At 48.2% G+C, this 14,430-nt stretch overlaps 5 protein-coding genes across 9 annotated transcripts; 2 read left to right on the plus strand and 3 right to left on the minus strand.

The window, feature by feature from the left end:
- The first annotated feature begins 195 nt into the window (after positions 1 to 195).
- Positions 196 to 5,382, plus strand: Tango1 (Transport and Golgi organization 1). Of its 3 annotated transcripts, none has more exons than NM_135214.4 (7): positions 196 to 488; positions 595 to 2,703; positions 2,816 to 3,252; positions 3,305 to 3,437; positions 3,561 to 4,185; positions 4,243 to 4,344; positions 4,403 to 5,382. In NM_135214.4, exons 1-7 carry the CDS (start codon positions 341 to 343, stop codon positions 5,139 to 5,141), a joined length of 4,293 nt encoding a protein of 1,430 aa, NP_609058.2. In that variant the 5' UTR covers positions 196 to 340; the 3' UTR covers positions 5,142 to 5,382. The 3 variants fall into 3 exon arrangements, with proteins under 3 accessions (NP_609058.2, NP_001285684.1, NP_723198.2); NM_001298755.1 differs by having other exon boundaries at positions 2,816 to 3,234; NM_164697.3 differs by having other exon boundaries at positions 4,403 to 5,224.
- Positions 5,383 to 5,567: 185 nt separating this feature from the next.
- On the minus strand, positions 5,568 to 7,129 carry CG31633 (uncharacterized protein). Its single transcript, NM_164698.3, has 3 exons — positions 7,004 to 7,129; positions 5,878 to 6,949; positions 5,568 to 5,821 (listed from the first exon to the last, which is right to left on the minus strand). Exons 1-3 carry the CDS (start codon positions 7,039 to 7,041, stop codon positions 5,705 to 5,707), a joined length of 1,227 nt encoding a protein of 408 aa, NP_723199.1. The 5' UTR covers positions 7,042 to 7,129; the 3' UTR covers positions 5,568 to 5,704.
- Positions 7,130 to 7,266: 137 nt separating this feature from the next.
- Positions 7,267 to 8,960, minus strand: CG31636 (uncharacterized protein). 2 transcript variants are annotated; one of them, NM_001298756.1, is made up of 3 exons: positions 8,242 to 8,960; positions 7,811 to 8,183; positions 7,267 to 7,741 (listed from the first exon to the last, which is right to left on the minus strand). In NM_001298756.1, exons 1-3 carry the CDS (start codon positions 8,544 to 8,546, stop codon positions 7,478 to 7,480), a joined length of 942 nt encoding a protein of 313 aa, NP_001285685.1. In that variant the 5' UTR covers positions 8,547 to 8,960; the 3' UTR covers positions 7,267 to 7,477. The 2 variants fall into 2 exon arrangements, with proteins under 2 accessions (NP_001285685.1, NP_723200.1); NM_164699.2 differs by having other exon boundaries at positions 8,242 to 8,687.
- A 364-nt stretch (positions 8,961 to 9,324) lies between these two features.
- On the plus strand, positions 9,325 to 12,841 carry Ube4A (Ubiquitination factor E4A). Its single transcript, NM_135216.4, has 3 exons — positions 9,325 to 10,126; positions 10,187 to 10,569; positions 10,636 to 12,841. The coding sequence occupies exons 1-3, from the start codon at positions 9,400 to 9,402 to the stop codon at positions 12,505 to 12,507; spliced, it is 2,982 nt and encodes a 993-aa protein (NP_609060.1). The 5' UTR covers positions 9,325 to 9,399; the 3' UTR covers positions 12,508 to 12,841.
- Positions 12,842 to 12,868: 27 nt separating this feature from the next.
- CG13771 (uncharacterized protein) lies at positions 12,869 to 14,420 on the minus strand. 2 transcript variants are annotated; one of them, NM_135217.3, is made up of 3 exons: positions 14,244 to 14,420; positions 13,940 to 14,182; positions 12,869 to 13,875 (listed from the first exon to the last, which is right to left on the minus strand). In NM_135217.3, the coding sequence occupies exons 1-3, from the start codon at positions 14,383 to 14,385 to the stop codon at positions 12,905 to 12,907; spliced, it is 1,356 nt and encodes a 451-aa protein (NP_609061.2). In that variant the 5' UTR covers positions 14,386 to 14,420; the 3' UTR covers positions 12,869 to 12,904. The 2 variants fall into 2 exon arrangements, with proteins under 2 accessions (NP_609061.2, NP_001260141.1); NM_001273212.1 differs by having other exon boundaries at positions 13,936 to 14,182.
- Positions 14,421 to 14,430: the final 10 nt, after the last annotated feature.

A 14,430-nucleotide genomic window follows, 5' to 3' on the forward strand; every position in this document is an offset into this window, starting at 1 on the left:
TCGCACTGAGTCGAAAAAGATAGCAGATACTGTGAACTAGAATTCAGATAACTTAAACAGAATGTATTTAAAACATATAAATTTCAAAGGCCATTAAATACAGCAATAAGATTTGATAATAAATCATATCTGTGGAATAGTTGAAACAGACCCGAAATGCCCCTTTCCTATTTCGGTATTTTTCTGAGGCCACACAGCATTCCTTGGCGCACCCAGTACGGTCACACGAATGAAAAGCCAACTCAGCTGAAAGTGAACCCATTTTTATACACAAAAAATTAGTAGCTGCAGCGAAATAAGTTGATTTCACACGACCACTGCGCCCCGAAAACAATGCAAAATGCGGCTGACCAACGAGAAAGCAACAATGCAGCCCCAGCTGAGTGATTTGGCCCTGGTCCTGGGCCTGTTGATCTGCTGTCTTCCAACTTTGACGTGGGCTGCGACTCTCTCCGACAAGCGACTGTGCGCCGACCCGAAATGTGAACGTAAGTTGTAATCTATGGCCAGACAAGTCAGCCTTGGACCTCCGGCACAGCCATGTCTCTTAAAATTGCATAATTAATTTTGCGTTTGTCTGGTTTATGCTTGCAGAAATCATTTCGATGGGCATTGCCAAAATCACCTACGCCATTGGTGGTGAGGGGCTGATATCCTTCAAAATCAACTCCCCCATCCGCGTCCTGTCCAAGAGCGCCGGTTCCAATATGCAACTGTGGGGTGTGGACATCAATGGGCGGCGCGGCTATGCCAATAAGGACTTTATCATGGAAAAGAAGATCCTCGTCCGGGATAAGGATCTATTGTACGAGGTGCCAGTGGTGGGACCTGGTAGTCCAGTGCAGTCAGTGGAGACACCAGTTCAGAGCGTCGAGACGACAGTGCAGCCTGTTCTTAACGCCTCTGAGTCAACCGATGATCTGGCAACGACTACAACGTCACCACTTGAGATAGCCGTTGATTCAATAGTGGTTGAGCACGACAAGCTGCAGGATCAGCAGGTTCCTGATCCTACTGCGGCTTCCAAGGCCCAAGTGCAGGTTATAGAAGGAACTGAGCTTCCCCTGGAGGCCATTGCAGCTACAACGGAAGGTAGCATTGTTCCAGAGACGGCAGCAGACCCCCAAGAAGCAACAAATCTCGACTCGACAGTTGTTGATACGAAAGAGCCACAGGCATTAAATTCGGAGGCCATTAAATTGCAGGAAGAGCCAAAAGCACAGCAACCTGCCACAGAAGCTGAGAAACCTCCCCCACTGCCCCAGGCTATCAACGCTGAACTGGAAGACGCTGACGATTTCGATTACGGGGATGACGAGACAGATGACGACTCCCAACAAGGTAGTCAAGATAACGAATCGATCGTAGAGATAGCAAACGATAACAAATCAATTAACGAATCGATTGAACTGAAACCACTTTCGGTCGCGCAACTGAAGAAAACAGATAAAGTGGAGGATTCAAAGGATGAGACTAAAGAAAAGCATGCAGAAATGGAAGTCTCCAAGCAGGAAGATTCTTCCTTACCCACTGAGACCTTAAATGTGACGGCACTCGAAGAGCAAATTGATCAGAAGGAATTTCCGAAGCAGGTACTGGATGCAGCCGTGGAATTAAAGTCGTCAGATCCTCTGCCAGTTGAGGAGGTCACCGAAACTGTGGCTGAGCCACCACGAACGATTGTCGAAGATAAAATTAATGAAGAAATAGTTCCGGTTTCAGCTAAAATCCAAGCAAAGCCTGCAACAGTTAACCCTACCGAACCTATTGTTGCTCAATCTGATGCGGAAATAAAAGCGCCATCTGAGTCAGTAATCAGTTCAACCACTCCCGCTCCTGTCGTTGAAGAGGCACCACAGAAAGCAGATCCTGTTGGTCTGCCGCCCCTCTTTGAAAAGAAGAACTTTGAGAATCCCAATAATTATTACAAGCAATTGCAGGAGGAACAGGAAAAACAGAGACTAGTTGCAGAGGCGGAGGAGCAAAAGCGTTTACAAGAGGAAGCGGATCAGCAGAAGAGGTTGCAAGAGGAAGCTGCGCTGAATAAAAGGTTACTCGAAGAAGCCGAGCAACAGAAAAGGTTACAAGAGGAAGCGGAGCAGCAGAAGAGATTGCAAGAGGAAGCTGAGCTGAATAAAAGGTTACTCGAAGAAGCCGAGAAACAGAAAAGGTTACACGAAGAATCAGAGCAGCTGCAGCGCTCAAGTGAGGAAGCGGAGCCACAACTGAGCGTTCAGGAAGCCAACATGCAGCAGCTTAATGACTCTGTGGATTCGCAGTCCAACGAAATCGTTGATAACAACAATAGGCAGCAGCCAGAGCAATATCAGCAGCACCATCATCATACAGAAAGTGCCTTTAATCATCCATCGACTGCATCACATACAACTCCAACGCCTGACGCCGAATCACCGTACGCAGCAGTCCAGGAGGAGACCACAGAAGCATCCCAAACGGATAACCATCGTGAGGGAGTTGGTTACGTGGAGCCTGTAGCTCTGCCAGCGACGGCTAGCCCCGTGTCGGAAGTACCTATCAAGGAGGACGCCGCAGGCTTTGGTCTCTTTGCCACAATTGTCGACACCGTAAACAATTTTATCGGAAAGGATCCTCAGAGTGATCCAGCAGATAGCAGCGATGAATTGCATAGAATCCTCTATCCAGGAAGGCCTGAAGTGCCACCTTCTCAAAGGAAGGCGGAAGGTGATGCTTATTCATTTACTAAATCATTATTACCATACGATTCTTCAGAAATTAGAGAGAATATCCGGTCCGGTTTTGTTACATACTATACCTTTTTTTTTACATATTCCAGACTTTGCTCCTGCCGATGTGGATGGATATTGTGCCCGGTTTCAAGCCAAAGATGAGCACTGTCATCGCTCTATATCTCTTGATAATTTTGTTGAAGTAATGGCCGACAAGCTGGTTGACCACAGCCAACTTTTACTTTGCGTGGTTATCGCCGCGATTTCTTCCTTGTTCTTCATGTTTGCATACTACTGCTTCTGCAATAGTAGTCAGGAGGGAGCGCTTCTTTCGAAGCTGAACCATTTGGAGCGCAGTCTGTTGGCCTCCCACAAGGAGAACCTGATCATCAAACACGACCTGATGACTACGCGAACAAAGTTGGCCAGCATTGAGGACAATTCCTTCGGCTCAAACGACATGGTGGCCGATCTCAAGAAGCAACTTGAATCTGAGCTGTACGAGAAGGCTAAGCTGCAGGAACAGGTTGGCTCATTAGAAAGGGTAGGTCCATATTATTTAATCAAATAAACGCTTACAAGGATCTCTTTACAAGGATCTGGATAACGCGGCTGAGGCTGGCCTGGAGCTCAACAAGATGCTGTCCGAAGTCCTTAACGGTCAGAATGGCGATGAGGCTTTCATGAGCACCGTCGACGAACTGCAGCGACAGCTTAATGACCAAGAAAGTGAGGAACCGCCGTTGATTAATACTTATACTAATGTGACTTTTTGATGACTACTTATTTAACCATTTAGTATCCAAAGCAGTTTCCTGTTCAATGCAGATTCTAACTCCATAACTTTTGCAGAGATCATCATCGAAATCAACAACAGTCTGGCCGAGAAAAGTAGGGAGAACAGCGAACTGCAGTATACGTTTACGGAGGCCACGACTCGGCTCAACAGCGAGCTGAAGACGCTACAAGAGGACAACTACGAGTTGGAGATGGAGAAGTCTAAGCTGCAAACTCGTCTTCAGGAAATTCAGGCTGAAACGGAATCGGAATTGGCCAAGGCACTGGAAGCCAGAAATTACGAAATGCAAAAGCTGCAGAATCAGATTGTTGAGCTGACTGTCAAGTGGGAGCGCGAACATGGCGATCTGCAGACCAGTCTAGCAAAGATCGAAGCTCTCGAAGATTGCCTGAAGGCAGTCGGAAAGGATGCGATCCACAATGTCCAAGAGCTGATTACCTCGGCCAAGACACGCGGTGAACTCAACGCGGTCCATAAGAAGCTGGTCGAGTTGCAGTCGAAGGTGGAGCAAGAAGAGGCCCACAAGCAACGTCTGGAGAGTCAGCTGCAGCAGTCAAGTCAAGATGTGGAGCAGCTGAAGCAGGACTTCAACCAATCAGAGCGCGATAAGCTAGAAGCCCAGACGCGTCTTGAAGTCTTATCCGGCTACTTCAGGGAGAAGGAGAACGATCTTAAGAAGTAGTTTATCAAGAAACACATTTGAGGAAAGTCTTTATCTCTTAATTACCATTTCAGAGAACTTAGTCTGCAGGAGACCAAGTGGCTGCAGCACCAGGGAGAGAATGCCAGCACAGTTGAGACCCAGACGCTGATGAAGAACGAAATCCAAACTCTGAAGTAAGTCAAAATCGCGCATTATCGCTTTCAAGAAATGTTAAAATCCATTTCGCCTTAGATCTCAGAATGACGAGCTGCGTGCCGAGATCGAGGCCCAGATAGCCTCGCACAAAGCTCAGATGGGCACGCTGGAGAACCGAGCTCATGAGTCCTGGCTGGCAGCGCGCCAGTCGGAGCGCCGTTGCGAAGAAGCGTTGGCCGAAGCTGCCAGCCTGAGGCGTAAGCTGACCACAATGGCCAGCGGCGGAGGAGGAGTAGGCGGAGATCCAGGCGTAATGGAGGCCATCGCCGCCAACGGAACTTCCGTGCTGGGGGCGGAACTGAAAACGGCTCCATCGCCGCTTCCCTTGCCGGGTTCACCACTGCTGAACATGCCAAATCCACTGCCATTCCTGGCGGCACCCTTCTCACCGTTCATGGGTCTGCCGCCGCCATTCCTGCCTCCAACTGGAGCGGGAGGGGCACGTCCTCCGCCCCTGGGACGCATGCGCTCTCCGCCGCCCTCGAGTCGCGGCGATCGGGATCGAGAGCGTTACTCAGACTACAGCGACTACGATGACTACGACGACGATGAGGAGGACGACCGGGGCATGGACCGTCGTCGACGGCACAGCGGCAGCTGGGGTCGCCGGCATCGCGGCTCCTACAGCCACTCGCCGCGCACATATCGCTCGCTATCACCGTCGGACAGTCGGTACAACTACAATGACACGGAGACTGACTTCAGTCCGCCCCCAAGTCCGCCGCCCGTTCCGTCGGGACGCAGCGCGACATCGCGACCCTACAGCGAGGTATGAGGAGCAGGGTGTGCCCGTGCAACCAAGTCCTACCAAGTATATTAGACTCAAAACTAGTTCAAATATATTTATTAATCAACGATTATCGAACGGTGGGATCGGGGCGGGTCGGGACGACCTCTCAAACCGATTCCCCAAAACAGGGATCTCAGGAGAGTTCGTGAACAACTAAGAAAACTCCTGTCTCAGCGGTGAATGATATCCAAGAAAATTGAAACAAATTAAACGCAATGACAAACACAAATCCAATGTGAGCTGTTTTTACTGTGGAATTGAAAAATATTCATTTTCTCTGAACAAACATTTTTAAATAATCAGCATGGCACATTTTTAATATGATATTAATTTCTGAGAGGTAAGATTATGTATTATACATCATTTATTGAAAACTACAAATAATTGAATACACGAACTTAGAACCGGTTTATATTTTTATATTATATTTATATATTATTATCAGCAATCATTTTAATAACCAGCTTATCGACGAAAGACTTATCAATTAAATAGCACAATTTTGGTCCGTTTAGATAATAGTTAACTAAGCTAGTTAACTTAGTGAATCACGACTCGGGGCGTTTAAATTCCAATTCAATACATTCGTCAGGTAATTGTGAATAGCTGCTACTAGTAGCACTGAAGGAAACATTAAGTTTGGGATGTTTAAAGTGCTTCGAAACCTGCGAAAGAGTATGAGTTTTAGGATCAGTACTTTATAAATCAGTTATGTACGCACCAAGTCATCCTTGCCGGTTTTATAAAAATGCATTTTCAAAGGCTTCGTTCGCTGATTTAGAGCGCGGTTCATTGTTGACTTGCTGAAGGCAAAGAACTCGTCGTACAAAACATGGTTGATCATGCTGAATTCCCTGAGACGGGGACAGGCAAGAAGCACGTCCCATATACCATCGGCGTTGACCCATATACGCGAGTTCTCCAGATGCAGTTGCTCCAAGAGCGGAAAGCAATAGGTGATCGTGGAAAAGTCAATGGCAGCACATCCTTCATCATCGACGAGAGTTAAACATCGGAGATTTCGCAGTTTGGCCAGCACCTCCGTTGGCCTCATCCAGATATTATTACTGAATGCGGCAGTCAACACATCTTGACCCCTTATGCTTCCAATTTCGCACAGTAGATCGTCCACCTGGTAGAAGTTGTGCAGGCGCAGCTTTATCAGTTTAGGCAGGCTCAACAGTTGGCTGATGTTGTCCCTGTTTAGGTAAACTATGTCCAGCTCCAGCTCCTCCAGTTCATGCAGCATACAGATGGATCGCACGTATGCATTCTGTTCGATCTTTTGCCACTGGATACTGAGTGTCTGTAGTCGCAGGTTTTGACAGATATCCTCGAAGCCCTGCGGGCTCAGGTACCAGCACAGCTGAAGGTCCAGTCGGCGAATGTTCCGCCAACGACTGATGTGGTTACCAGTAGTCTTCCCGCTCAGCCTGATGGCTTCCAGCTGCGGGAAGCAGTCCACCAGAATGGCGATGTCGGCGTCTCCTTCTATTTCACTGGTCTCATCGCCCAAGTAGATCAATTGACGCATGTTGGGGAAGGTGTGACCCTTCCACCGCTCCAGGTGATCCATGGCTAGGTATTGGAGTGTAAGTTCCGTCACCGTGAAGCGAATGCACTGCAGGAATTCGTTCAGTAGCTCATAGTCGTCATTGAATGTATAATAGTCAATGGTATATTCCCGATTGCGCTGCCAGATGTAGGATATCAGCGATCTCAGTCGCGATGCGGGCTCGGAACTCTTCCACAGCTTCAGCTGATCCTCCAGATCGAGGTAATCTACAATTTTACTATTCAACGATTATGCCGATGCCTATCCATGAATTCCATTCAACTTCACTTACAGCACGCAGTCATCATTGAGGTTCTCAATGAGTGCCATGTTCACAATAGCAGCCTAATCCTCAGAAATGAAGGGTTTTCCAGATCGACGAGTTGCCTATAAAGTTGGATTGTTGCTTATTATGACGAAAACAGCTGTCAGAAAAAGCTTTTGGCGATGGAGCTTTCTGCTGTTGTCATCTGTCTCATTCCAAACATTCCACAGTTGGGTTCCACTAAAGTATCACTTAAAAGAAGATTACAAAAAGGAAAAGCTCCCAAATTCGGTTTATTAAATACATACATTTAATTACCTTTCTTGCATCATTTACTAATATAGTAATGTAATAAACAACATACAAAATGGAGTACCGAACAATTGCAAACTTTAACAAGAGAGATGTCGATTATATGAGTTGATCGACTATTGGATACCCTATACCCGACTAAAATGCACGTTACATTTTTAATCTACGTTGCTGATATCATTAAATCTTTTAGTCTATTTCCAGTTTCCGAAACGACCCCACAGCGCCAAAGGAGGAGCGATGGTTCCCTCGCTTATGGTCTCCAAACTCGCGCAACTTGTCATTGGCACCGAAATTTTGGCTTTCGCGAAAGTAGGGCCCATAGCTGGACAATTTCGCTTCCATGGTGTGGCTTATATCCTGCAGATTACCACCAGTTCCTCCATATTCTTGGGGCAAGTACTTGCGACGCACTAGCTCGTATATGGCCGCCGGATCGGAGCTCACCGAGATCTAGGCGAAATCATAATTTTGCACTCAAATATGCAGGCATAAAAAATGGTAAGCATATGGTAAACTCACCCGACTCTTGATTTTGGCAGGGAAAAAGGAGCGCAGGGAATTGAATCCAGTTTCAAAGGCCGCAGGAACATTGATGAAGTGTATGCCCTTCTGGCGGGTCGGCATCGCCTCATCCGCGTATGTGGAGAACTTACTGAGCAACTGCGGCTGGAGGGCAAAGAGATGGCTCCCCGTAACGCCAGCCATGTCCATTATCTCCACATAGCCACTGACCGTGGCGTTGTCGTCCTCGAACATCATGATCTCACCGAACATGGAACCCACGCGAATGATGTCCTGGAACTTGTGTTTGCTCGTATCGTAGGAACCGGCGCGAATTATGGTCACCCGCGGTCCCGGATCGTCTGCATCCATGGGAATTTGAAGGAGTACTCTATGCGAAATTTGGATTAAGGAATAGGAAAGATTTACCTAAAAATTTCGCTTCTTACCCCATTCTTACGATATCCAGCACCTGGGGATCGGTAGCTAAGCGCCGCTCATTGAATACCTCGGGAATGGATCGTTGCAGCGTGTAGAACCGATCGAACTTCTCCTTGGCCCGCTCCAGACTGAACTTGGTGCCGCGCAGAAAGGCGAGCAGGAACTGGTCGTCGGTGCAGGCCCGCAGATGTGGCTGCTTCAGCACCCAATCCCGCAGAGCCTCAATGTCCTGGGCCATACGGGCGGGCAACTCGTTCAATTCCCTGATGCAAATCTCTTGCAGCGCGGCATTCAGTGGTCGTACCGAGCTCATTTCGATACAGGAAACGGCCTCAAGACAATGAGTCCGCGTTAATTGAAATGGTAAAAATCGTTATTTTATGAGGGAAACCTCTCCTCACTTCACAGCAAATCGGATTGCGTGCATATGCTTACTGCTTGAAGATACCTCGTCGAATGATACACGAGTAACATGTGGATTCAACTGCCTGATCATAAGCCGATTTACCAACGTACGAAGACATTTGTCGATATGGCGGATGTGAGTGGCGGTGGTCGGTGGGTGGTGGTTGGTGGTTGGTGGGTGGTGCTGGGTGGTACCAGGCCGGCGCTTGGAGTATTTCAGTCGGTACCCTTGGCTGTGGGTCGCTTCGCGATTGATTGGCTTAATTGGCTTTGGATTGGATTTACTTTTTGAGTGCATGCGGCTGCGGCCGATATGAGCTGTTAAATCCCATTGATAAAGAAGGTTAATCGGGTGCAATTACTTAACGAAAGGCAGATAGATAACGTATGCTAGCTTGATAACTCGCCAGCTGAAAAGTAAACAAGGAAATTAACACAAAAGTGTGACAACATAATAAGTTCAAGTAAAAATAATTAGTAAGTTCTAGTAGTTACTTCATTTTACCGCAATTATAATTGCATAGAAAGTAACGCGCTTCTGTTATTTTTTTTTCTTTTGCTAGCTATAAATAATAAGAATACAAATATTTTTTCATCTTATTGACTTCTAACATTTTTGAATGTCCCGCCAATAGGGGTAGTCATCTGGACATTTGGTATATTTTAGTGAGCTTGCATTGTGTACTCCAACGGTCACACTACTTAGACCTTGTCAGACTTTCAAGTTAAAATCATCTGACAATAAAAACCAATTTTCCCCGATGACAAGCATCGAGGAGAATCCGTTCGCGGCTCTGCTGCAGGAGGGCGCCAACTCCGATGGCGTGCCGCACAAACTGGTCGAGGAGGTGCTCCTCTTCACGCTGAACAAGGCGTCCTCTTCCGCGGTCCTGTGCCTGGCCGACGTGGTGGTGGAGACCAGCGAGGAGATGCTAAGTGAGGACCTGGTGGCCCACGCCCTCTTTGAGCGCCTGATGCTGGCCGAGACCAGCCAGTATGCAGCGGGCAATGCCAGTGAAATGGCCATGGAGCGGCGAGCTATGCGTTACCTTAAAGGTGCCTTCACGCGATGCGGACTCATTCAGGCGGAGAGGAAAATCGATTGCTCCAAGATACTAGCGCTTATCCTAAACAATGCCAGCACCTGCATGCGCCAGCCGGACCTCTTTGCACCGCAATCCTTCGGTGCCCAGTGGATGGAGATGTTCGAGCAGGATGAGGATGAGCACGATACCAGCACGCAGGAGTTTTTGATACGCGTCACCTGCAAGGTGATGGAGGAGGTGGAGCCGATTGAGGCCCTGGGCGCCCTAAAGGCCATCTTCTACCCTGTGCTCACCGAGCTGCAGAAGAACATCGCCAAGCTGAACCTCATTACAATGAAGAAGAACACATTCTGGATCCTCGGATATTTCGTGCGCGACAAGCGAGCAGCTGTTCTTGGAGAGCTGCTAATTGACTACACCACTCCCAATCCCAGAGCTAGCGGTATTTAAAGCAAATTCTTAAATATTAGCTGCAATTCGATATAAAATCGTCATTTTTCAGGTAGCGAATATATGGACACTTTGTTGGGCAGTCTACTGTGCATCTCAATCCTGCCCAAGACCCAAACAGGCAAATACGAGTTTTTCCAGGAGCTGTCAATAAACCAAACTGACGAAGCTCTGTGGGCTCTATTGTCGCATCACCAGCAGTCCATTTTCCTGCTGGTCAAGCAACTCCTCGTACTCTCACCCGAAACAAAGAAAAAGACGCTTCAATGGGTAGGCAATTGCCTGGATGCAAATGTGCCGCGTGGTCACCTATGGAGCAGCATCAATGCCAGCCTGGAGCAAACAGCTCACAGCACGTCAAGCGATGCCTTCATGACCAACCTGACTGCAGTTCTAGTTCGTCTCTGTGCTCCCCTATGTATGCCCTCGTTAAAGGTAAATACACTTCTGAACTAGCCATGCCCCCTTATCTAGTAATAACTTTTTAAATATTCGCTGCAGGTTCTCCTGGTGGACCCTACATATTGTGCAGTTCCCAACAAAGATCGGCAGGCGAAGGGCGTTAGTATGCTAAGGGCCCACGCCGAGACTTGCCTGCTCACCAGCGAAGAGGGCGAGGAGCGTTTGACGGCCGAAAAGTACAATTTCGTGACGGAGATCTTCTACATGACACACAAATGCTTCGAGCTCTCCAATATTCCGTGCATTGAGCGCTTCGTTCGGGTGCTGCGCGAGCTGCAAAACACGCAGATGGCGTACGGAGAGATCGTGAACAGCGATCCGAATAGCGAGGTGGCCAAAAACCTATTTCGCATGATAAGGGACCAGATACAGCAAGTGCTGACCATCAAGAACACGCTCGCCGAGCCCACCAATGACATGTACCTGTTGAAATTCTTCGAAGCTTCGGCTATTTGGCTCACTGAGATTGCCATGCTCCCGCGTGAGATTTACGAGCAGTGCCTGGACAAGCGCGACTTTTCCCCACAGGTTTTCCGCAACATGGAGCTGCTCTCAGACACACCGCCCTTTGTGGCACCCTATATGCAATCGGTGCCAGAGAGCATTATCGACAACATCTCGGCATTTTTGAATGCGGCCCGGAAACTAAACGGCGAACAATACATCAATATATATTTCTCTGCCCATGATGCCTTTTTCAAGATGATAATTCTATTCATGGGCAGCTCAGCGCTGGTCAAGAATCCTCACCTTCGGGCCAAACTGGCTGAAGCATTGGAATTTCTCTTGCCCTCACGGATTATGGGAAGCCATCGCAAGACTTTTGTCAGCCATGTCTTCGACAACCATCCGGATCGGTTGAAGGTGGTGCGCAGCCTGTTGAACGTTTTCGTAAGCATTGAGATGACTGGACAGTCAGTGCAATTCGAACAAAAATTCAACTATCGCCGGCCCATGTACGCTATAATGGAGTTCCTGTGGACCAAACCCGAGCACGTTCAGTGCTTTCGTGACCTGGCAGTCGAAGCGGAGCAGAATATGGATGCCATTGAGCCGCCCATATTTCTGCGCTTCATTAATCTGCTTATCAATGATGCCATCTTTCTGTTGGACGAGTCGTTGTCCAATCTGGAGCAGATCAAACAGCTTCAGCAGGCGCAGGACAATGGTGAGTGGGAAAGCCTACCGCACACTGAGCGTGAGCAGCACATGACGAACCTCCAGCACCTGGGCATGCTAGCTCGATTTGACAACATTATCGGTAGGGACACCATAAATCTCCTCAAGCTGCTCACCTCGAAAATCAAAAGCATTTTCTGCCACAACAGCATGGTCGATCGCATGGCAGCCATGCTGAATTATTTTCTGCTGAATTTGGTTGGCCCAAAGAAGGAGCGCTTCAAGGTAAAGGACAAGAAGGAGTTCGAATTCGATCCGGCTCAGACGGTGATCGAGATCTCTCACATCTACATCAACCTAAGCTCCGATGAGAGCTTCTGTTTGGCCGTATCGCAGGATGGACGTTCATACAGCGAACAGCTCTTCAGCTATGCCGAGAACATCCTGATCCGAATCGGAGGCGGCCAACTTATAGGCGACATGTCCGAGTTTGCTGTGAAGGTAGCGCGTATGGGTGCTCAATACAAGGAGGAGCAGGAGCTGCTGGCTGATGCGCCGGAAGAGTACCTCGATCCGATTATCTCAACGCTTATGACCGACCCTGTGGTGCTGCCCAGCTCCAAGGTAACAGTGGATCGTTCCACCATCGCCCGTCATCTTCTGAGCGATCAGACCGATCCCTTTAACCGCGAACCGCTCACCATGGATAAGGTCAAGTCCAACGAGGCTCTGAAGCAGGAAATTGAGAGCTGGATTCAGGGCAAGCGGGAGGCGGCCCGCTCGAACAGTTGAGGTAGCAGCGAACCCGCAGCTGCTGGCTCAGTTGCCCAACCAAAGAGTTAGCTCCACGGGGATTCGGTTGTTAGGGCAATAATCAATGTTTTTTTGTTCATAAGAATTCCAGTCATACATGGTGGTATGTGTATGTGCAGTTTTATAATTAGTGGTTTTTAAAATGTATTCTTAATCCATTTTTTCCTGTCAACCGAATTAATTAACAAACAATGTGTACGAATAACATGCAAAGGATAAATTATTGTAGTCATATTTGGTTTTGTGTTCACAATATGTTTACATATATGTTTAAATAAACGGCGTTTCGCTGAAAAAATGTGTATATTCAATTAATTCATCAAATGAAAATATCTATAATGCAAATCGACAGCATATGTTTTATTAAATCCAATCTCTAATTGTCTTTTTTCGCTCCATTGGTTTCTACGGCAGATCCATTGTCCATGTCGTGACTTACTGATTCACGGAATCGATTGAAGTAGCGACGACCAGTTAGGTACCACAGCGCCTCGTGATAGCTTCTGGGAAGGATCTCCGGAACTGCTTTGCTGCAGGAGTAGGTCAGGTGCAGCACATTGCACTTAAGCTCCGTAAAGCTATTGCCATCGATTGCATTCACCACCGTCAGCAGCTGAATGTAGTTTTCGTGGGTGAAAACCACGTACGCCTTCAGTTTTATATAGCTATGGACGGGAATGGAATGGGCGAACGTAACGTCCGCAATGAAGCGGATCATGCAACGCTGGTTGGAGTAGAGGGAGGCTGTCATGTAGCTAATCTCGATAGCCTTGCGGATGATGAACCCTCCGAAAATGGTGTTCGATTCGTTTCGGTTCTCCGGGAACGGATGCATCAGGGTTCTGCGGCGCCACGTGGACATCCAGCGGGAATTCGGTGGTAGAGTAGTCATATCACTCGGCGAAGGTCCGTCATCGCCCTTGGTTCGGGTAAATAGCTCGTACATGAGCTGCTGTTCCTCCTTGGTGGGCTGCTGCGACTCCAGGCGATACAACGCTTTGGCACGCTCCTGGTGCCGCTTCTGCGCTTCCTGGTGTAAACTTTCTTCCAGCTCATTGGCCGGCACCAGAGGATTGACAGGAGCAGGGCCATTATTGATGGCATCGCGAGCCTCTACCACAAAAATGCCCTTTGCCAGCAACATTCCGCTTTGTCGCACATATGCCGTGACCTCCATGAAGTTATTGTCCGTATATGAAACGTGACCGGAGAGGGACACATCTGCATCCGCAATAAACTTGTCTTGCAAGAAGTGGGCGTGGTCCACCAGCATGGTGATAAAAGTGTATGGCAGCGGCACACCCTCCGGCAGATTGGGCAGATGGATGTGAAGATGGCAGATCCACACTGCAAGGCCACTCTCATTAATCAGGTATTTGGAGTAGTTAGTTAGTATACTTTACTTACTTACCTGCAAGAAGGTCAAGTTCCTCAATTATCCTGCCCATGCGAAGCAAGCCTCGCCCGTAAACGAATCGTTGCCTCAACAGAGCATCTGTTTCCAGGAGCACCTGGGCAGTCGTTTGTGAGTCCAGCATGGAGCGATTGGGCAGTTCGTCTTGCTTCGGCTGAAACTTGAGCAGTCCATCCCGGCTCTTGGGAATGATGTGGTAGCCTCCTTCCACGCCGACGTGCTCACGGATTTTCTTCGCCACTGTGCTTGGTATTGGGAGTTGGATAAGTGGACGATAATGTGGAGGTTTACCCGCGGTTACCATCTGCCATCGTGCCCGAGCGGTGCCCCGAATCCAGCAGCTCCCTCCCGGATTCCATGAACGAGTGACGAATTGCACCCAGTTGGTGCCACGGGTGTCGCACGGCGATCACCCTTCTGCCAAAGTGCTGGCTCAAATTCATTTAAATTTTGGGTTTGTGTGCTCCGCTATATTCATATGTATAGTT

Source organism: Drosophila melanogaster, chromosome 2L (assembly GCF_000001215.4).
Source record: "Drosophila melanogaster chromosome 2L".
Taxonomy (NCBI): domain Eukaryota; kingdom Metazoa; phylum Arthropoda; class Insecta; order Diptera; family Drosophilidae; genus Drosophila; species Drosophila melanogaster.